At 43.2% G+C, this 7677-nt stretch overlaps 1 protein-coding gene across 1 annotated transcript; it reads right to left on the reverse strand.

The window, feature by feature from the left end:
• Window positions 1-215: 215 nt before the first annotated feature.
• LOC121804388 (low affinity inorganic phosphate transporter 1-like) lies at window positions 216-3157 on the reverse strand. Its single transcript, XM_042203907.1, has 2 exons — window positions 3045-3157; window positions 216-2033 (listed from the first exon to the last, which is right to left on the reverse strand). The coding sequence occupies exon 2, from the start codon at window positions 2025-2027 to the stop codon at window positions 405-407; it is 1623 nt and encodes a 540-aa protein (XP_042059841.1). The 5' UTR covers window positions 2028-2033; window positions 3045-3157; the 3' UTR covers window positions 216-404.
• Between the last annotated feature and the right edge of the window lie 4520 nt (window positions 3158-7677).

Here is a 7677-nt window from a genome sequence, read left to right on the forward strand (position 1 = left end):
TCGATCTAGTTCTGGTCCTAGATCATCATCTTCCTCTTCTTCGATTTTATAACAAAAAATAAACAATGTTTCATAACTGGCTCCGACTTATTAGCAGAAAAAAAAGGAGTTGACCAATCAAATGTGCAAATTAAGCACATTTCCATGTCCTAGTTTGACATAGCAAAATGAGAGCCAGTTTGTATCATAATCTGTTGTTGGTTGATCAGAAAACGTTTTACGACTTAATCCATAATATTGGTTAATCAATTCCGTTATCGTACCACACACATCCAAAACCGACTCGTACAATACAAGATGGCTTAAAAATAGCAGTACTCCATCATCTCATCTAAGATATCGACCCCTTACACACACAACCATATCATATTACACAAACAAACTATGGCCAAATTCTATCTCAATCACACCGGCACTGTCCTCGAATCTCTCACACCCATTTCCGTAATCTCGTTTCCATTCCCATCTTCATTCTCATTCTCGTTCTCCCTCGCCATCTCCTCCAGCGACTTCCCATTCGACTCGGGCACCAAGAAAGTAAACAACACCCCCAATGCATTCACACACCCGAGCACCAGCAGCGAGTTCCTCACCCCAATCCCGGGCCGGTACCCCGCGTCCACCTTCGCCGGATCCTTCGACTGAGCCGCGTACAGGAACCCAAACGCCCCCACAATCGCCCCGGCCTTCCCCGCCGCCGACGAAATCCCGTGGCACGTCGACCGGAGCCTCGCCGGAAATATCTCCGCCGGGACTACAAACGTCGTCGCATTGGGGCCGAAATTCGCGAAGAAGAACGTTAGCGAGTACATGGCCACGAACCCGATCCGGTTGTCCCGGTGAGTCCAGTGGTCGTAGGGGATCGCTAAAGCGAACATGAAGATTGTCATCATTGTGAACCCCATGATTTGGATGAAAAACCTTCCGATTCTGTCGATGAAGAACACGGTGAACCAGTAGCCGGGGACGGTGCTGCATAGAGCGATCAGCGTTTGAGCCCTTGCAATTTTGTACACTTCTTCAAGAGCGTTCATCGTTTTGGCGGCCGGAATCCAGCCGATCGCGCTGAAGATGTCTTTCTGGAAGAGGTTCTGGCTGTAGAAGGCGATGTCGAGGAGGAACCACGTGCTCGTGGTCCCGAGGAGGTGGAGCCCGTGTCGCCGGAGGAATTCTTTCGAAAACAACCCGAATTGTTTTCGATTTTCCTCACTGACCCGCTCGGGCTCCGCTTCCAAATCCACTTGCAAAACCCGAGACATGTCGGCCGCCGCCTGTTTCGCGTTTTTCGCGATAAGGGCGGTGTACCGGGCGGTCTCGGGCATCTTCATCCGCCAGTAGTAGGTAAGGGCCGCAGGGAGCGCACCGAACATAACAATTAGCCGCCACACGTAGTCTGATGCGGGCGGGAGGGAGGCGGCAGCGTTGAACGCGTAGGCTGGGGCGGGGTAGGCCGCCTTAAATGCGGCCGACATAATGATTGCCACCATCCCGCCTGCCAGGATGCCAAATCCCTGCATGGCGAAAACCGCGGCGATAAATGCGCCGCGGGTTTTTTTATTGGCATACTCAGACATAATAGTGGCGGAGAGAGGGTAGTCACCGCCGATGCCAAAGCCAAGCCAGAAGCGGAAAAAGCAGAGGGTGGCCATGACCGCCTTCGGCTGGCTCCCCAGGGAGAGGCCGGAGGCGATGGAGCAGATGACCATCATCATGAGGGTCATGCCGTAGACTTTTTTGCGGCCGAGCTTGTCGCCGAGCCAGCCGAAGAAGAGCTGCCCGGTGAGGGTGCCGCAGAAGGCGACGCCGTTGACTGCGGCGGCCACGTTAGGGGGGAGGGTGCCGGGCTTCTCGGCGCCTGGGACGGTGTAGTAGAGGCGGCCGAGGAGCTTCGTGACGAGAGAGATGCAGAAGAGATCGTACGCGTCGGTGAAGAATCCCATTCCGGCGATCACGATCGCCGTGAAATGGTACCATTGTGTTTTGGCAACGTCTAGTGCGTTTAGCACTTCTAATTGTTTCTTAGCCATAACTACCTGAAAAATTAATCCAAGATACAATTAAATTAATGATGCGAATCAAGATAAACGTGTTTCAATTAAGATGCATTGTTTTGGAAGATTCTGACTATAAAAAAATATGTCAAATTTTGAAATGATTTTAAAGAATTTAGAAATATTATTCTTTTTCTGAATTAGTAGTAGTACATGAGATAAATCATATTGGAAAATGATATATTTCCAAGCATACTACTTCTATATATTTAAGATATTTATTGAACAGAAGAGTTGAATGGTTGTTTAGATAGGACATGGAAATGGGGAAAACTCTACTTCTGAAGTCAATAATGGTAGTATAAGTGAATATATGGATTAAAACCAAGGACCAGATTTTAGAATGAATGCCCACAGCTGTTTCTATATAGCACAGATCCCTATAGTTATTTTTATTGAATGTTGAAATTTCAATACTTATCGTTATCGAACATGCTCATTCCGCAATTTACGTATGTGCCCACGCCGTCAAATAGACAATATACATTTATTAATTATTATATAAATATTTTTATATATACCATTAAGTACAAGATTTTGAGTATGATAATTACATTAACCAAAGTTGTAAAATAAATTTTTATGTTGTATAATGAAATTTATTGGGTTCATAAGTATATCATAAATGTGTGGTTCACAATAACAAAAGGTTGGCAGTTGGCACTTTCCCAGAAACTTTGGAAAGGCCGTTTGAAAAGAGAGCAAACTAAATAATACTCCTACTACTACTACTCCTAATTTCATTATTAGAACTTACAAGCATAAAATAAGAAGGAATTGTAATAATCTACGTGATTCTTCAAACTCAAATTCACAATCAATTCAAGAGATATATAATTAGATGAAATTCTCTTTTAAATAAGGTGAAAAAAGTCCTCTATTCACATATTCATTCTTCAAGCAGCAAATGCATTTGAACCTCATATATAATCATGATGCGATTCAGATATAAACTAATAAAAGAAGAAAACATAAATATTTAAAAACACTGACCTCAGCTGTGCTTCAGAATCGAAGAGTCTTGATTTTATACTCTTCCTTCAAATATTTTTCAGTAGAAAAAAAGCAACACGAGGAGAGAGAGGGAAACAGTTTCGATGTGGAAGTAGTGAAAATACGAAGATGGTTTTGTTCGTATTTATATACGAGGTGAAGAATCTAAGTGGCATATTCGGGTTCGGGTCCCATATTCAAACAGCCTGCCTTTTTGGGTTTGACACGTGTGATCTTGGGTGGGCCTCCCTTTGAATGCAATTTGCCCTTGGTTAGACTTCATACTCTTTTGATCAATGGTTGGATAAGTTAAGCCATCCGCAACGCTATCTTTTATCCATTCTTAACCGTCTCATATCTTAACTATTTATGATCCCCACTGTACTTTTCATTCCATCTCTTAACTAAGAGACAATATCTGCAACCCTATATCTCTTAACCATCTCTTAATCATCTCATCTCTTAACTATTCATTCAATTTCATTTTTTATTTTTATTTCCAACAAATTTAATTAATAAAAACACACTTCATTAAATAACATAAAATTACAACTTAAAATTCAAAAAATAAAAAAAAACACTTAATTAAAATTCTAAAAAAATATTAAAAATATATAATTTAATTTCTTCCGCGCACTCTATTGGTTGCCAAAGTTTGCCCAAATGTGCTCCATTAGATCATCTTGGAGTTGGGCGTGGGCGGTAGAATCACGTGTCCTTGCCCGAATAGACAACCGATCTTGCATAGACGGATGCACTCCACTGCGAGGCGGACTACTTACGGTAGAGCTTCCCGGGGTTTCAGGGTCGAACCAATTTCCCGCCTCAGGTCCTTCGTCGTCGACAATCATGTTGTGCAAGATTATGCACGTATACATAATGTCGACCATATTCTCCATAAACCACGTACGAGCTGGGGCTTTGATAATGTTGAAGCGAGCTTGGAGAACCCCGAACGCTCTTTCGTTCACCGGCCCGTTGAACGTCTTCACGAAGGTTGGCCACTTCGGGTAGATGCCGTCGGCAAGATAGTACCCCATTTTATACTGCCAGTTGTTAGCGATGAAGTTGATGGTCGGCGCTTTACCATTCAAAACATCGGTGAAGAGGTCGGATTGGTTGAGCACGTTGATGTCGTTGTTCGATCCGGGGACCCCGAAATACGCATGCCAAATCCATAGCCGGTAGTCGGCAACGACCTCGAGTATAATGGTGGGGTGGGTGCCTTTGTGGCCGCTCGTGTATGACCCCCTCCATGCCACAGGGCAATTCTTCCATTGCCAATGCATGCAATCGACGCTGCCAAGCATCCCGGGGAATCCGTGCACTTCTTGGTGAAGTCGGAGTAGAAACTGACAATCTGCCGTGCTTGGCCTCCGGAGAAATCGTCGGTGAAGGCTGCTCGGATGCCTTTGCAGAAGATAATCAGACACATTCTCCCTGTGCTTTCCCTAATGTGCAGATATTCGTCGAACACATTCGCCGTTTGTCCAGTAGCAAGCTGACGGATTGCTGCAATACATTTCTGCAGAGTCGTGTGACTATGACAGCCAACGGCGTCGAACCCTTCTTGGAAAAACTCTTCCCGGGCTGCCAACGTATTTGCGATGTGCATAAATAGCCGTTTCCGCATGCGGAAATGGTGACGGAAGTAGGTCTCTCCCCATACCGGGTTGTCACAAAAGTAGTCGCGTACCAACCTTGAGGCGGCTTCCTCCTCCTCCCAACGTCGATCTTCTGCTAGCGACTCTTCCATTATGCGACGCATTTGCTCAAATGGATCCATAAATGATTTAAATTTGGGAGAAGAATAATGTTTTGAGATGAAGAATGTAGAGTGTTTGAGTGAGAATAGAGAGTTTTTTTTGGTGGATTAATTTGTGGGAATGATTTAATATTTATAGAAGTGATTGGAGGCTTAAAAAAATTTCAAAAAAAAAGTAAAAAAATTGTAAAAAACGGCTATAAATGGCTAGTATAATTTTGACCTTTTTTTCAAAAAAATTTTCTGAATTAAAAAAAACAATAAAAAATACATTTTCAATGGAAATAAACGACGCCCACTCGCGGGCCGGCGTGTGGGCGTCACGGACGAGCCGCGCCACGTCGCCAATGCGCGTGGCGAGACAGCTCGCCGAGTGTCTCTCCGAGACGAGTTACGGGACGGGATGGGGACGAGACGGAGCCCGCAAGGCTGTCTCGCTGCCGTCTTGTCTCTCCAAGACGAGATAGGGACCGCAACGAGACGCGTTGCGGATGCCCTTAAATATTTACTTTACCTTATGAGATTCTTTTCTCAAATCTATCTTTTCTTTGGAAAGGGTATTTTTAAAAGAATATCCTTGTTATCTAACATGGGAAAGGTATAATTCAGAGTATTAAGATGAGGTAGTAGTATTAGAGCATCCACAGTGGGGCGCTCTAAAGCCCGTTCTATGCACCGCCCTGTCCTCCTGCCATTCCACCTGCAGTGGGACGCCCTAAGCATTTTCTTCTATTTGAATATTCAAATAACTACAAAAATTTGGAAAAAACTTCATTTCATTTATAAAATTAATACATTAAAATACGAATTAAAAAAAATACGCAAGGCCGTCGCCTCCGCCTCCTCGCGTTGCATTATGGCTAAGCATTCCGCCATTGCGTCTTGCACGACTGCATTTAAGGCTCGAGTCAAGGTCGGACTACCGTCATCCGATGAACTCCGGTCGTCGCCGTGGTTCATTTTGGTTTGTGAGAGATGGAGAAACGTGAGAGATGAGAGAAATGAGAGATGCAAGAAATGTTCGTATGAAAAATAAAATGACAATTGAGGTTTAAATAGACAAATTTTGAAAAAAAAAATAAAAACGCGTTGCATCGTCCGCCCCATCGTCCGCGTCGCCCACAGTGGGCGGACGATGCCCTGTCGTCCGCGCTTCGTCCGCGGACTAATCTTAGGGCGCGGACGACGCATCGTCCGTCGTCCGCTCACCCACAGTAGCGGACGATGGCGCGCCCGAAGCATCGGGCGACTTATCGTTCGCCCCACTATGGATGCCCTTAGTATGCTATGCGTACCGAACATCAAATACAAATTGGTATTCACAAAAATTAAAAACTTTTGACAATTTTTGCCTGTTTATAATTTCGGTTAAATTTGAGAGCAAATTTGTGAATTTTCGTGACCAAGGAAAGGCAAATTTTGTATTCACAAAGGTGATGAACTTTAAACAATTTTTGCCTATTTGTAATTTCGTCTAAACTTGAGAGAAAATTTGTGTTTTAATTTTTGTGACCAAGGAAAATCAAATTTGATATTCGCAAAAATTATGAACTTTAAAGAATTTTTGCCTATTTGTAATTTCGGCTAAATTTGAGAGAAAATTAATTTTTGTTTTAATTTTCGTGACCAAGGAAAATCAAATTTTGTATTCACAAAAATTATGAACTTTAAAGAATTTTTGCCTGTTTGTAATTTCGGCTAAATTTGAAAGAAAACTTGTGTTTTAATTTTCGTGACCAAGGAAAGTCAAATGTGGTATTTATAAAAATTATGAACTGTAAACAATTGGGTAATAGAATCATTCTTATTCAATATATTCAATGTGTAGAGATTGTACAACTTATATAGGCTACACGAATACACAAAAAAGGTAAACCTAATTACATTGAATGCATTCTATAATTTGGTAAATATTCTCGCCTATCAATTCCATATATCCTCCTTGATTTCTTCCTTAATTCTCGTTAATCTTGCTAACACTCCCCCTCAAGTTAAGTAACGGGATTTCCGATACTCAACTTGCACAATACGTCTCGGAACGACTTTGAGTTCACGGCCTTTGTTAGAATGTCTGCCAGCTGATCTTCAGATTTGACAAATGGCATTTCCACCACCTTAGCTTCAATGTTCTCCTTGATGAAATGTCTATCAACTTCTACGTGCTTGGTTCGATCATGTTGGACGGGGTTCTCGGATATACTGATTGCCGCCTTGTTATCACAAAATAGCCTACACGGCTGTATCGGGCGCATGTCCAATTCTGTCATAAGTCTTCTCAGCCACAGTATCTCGGTCAACCCACTTTTAATTCCTCGGAACTCTGCCTCTGCACTGGACAATGCCACTACCTTCTGCTTCTTACTTCTCCATGTCACAAGGTTTCCCCCTACAAACGTAAAGTAGCCTGCAGTCGATTTTCTGTCATTCGGATTCCCAGCCCAATCAGCGTCAGTGAAACCATGGACCTCCATGTGACCATGTTTCTCGAACATAATCCCGTGCTCCGCTGTCCCTTTCAAGTATCGAACGATTCGGAGCACTGCCTCCCAATGCTCTTCTTGGGGTGCATGCATGAATTGACTTACCACTCCCACTGCATATGCTATATCTGGTCTAGTGTGTGAAAGATAGATCAATTTTCCGACTAACCTCTGATATCTCCCCCTGTCCGTTTGTTTTGCTCCTTTCTTTAACTGCAGCCCGTGATTTTGAATTATGGGGGTATCTGCTGGTTTGCAATCTATCATCCCAATTTCTGCCAATAGGTCTAATATGTACTTCCTTTGGTTAATGAAGATTCCCTTCTTCGACCGTAGCACCTCTATTCCCAAGAAGTACTTGAGCAGTCCCAAATCTTTCATCTCAAAC

Source organism: Salvia splendens, chromosome 5 (genome assembly GCF_004379255.2).
Source record: "Salvia splendens isolate huo1 chromosome 5, SspV2, whole genome shotgun sequence".
NCBI classification, from domain to species: domain Eukaryota; kingdom Viridiplantae; phylum Streptophyta; class Magnoliopsida; order Lamiales; family Lamiaceae; genus Salvia; species Salvia splendens.

What these genes read in the sequence shown, in the direction of transcription:
- LOC121804388 (XM_042203907.1), bottom strand. Translation starts at nt 2,027, where the DNA reads ATGGCTAAGAAACAATTAGAAGTGCTAAACGCACTAGACGTTGCCAAA.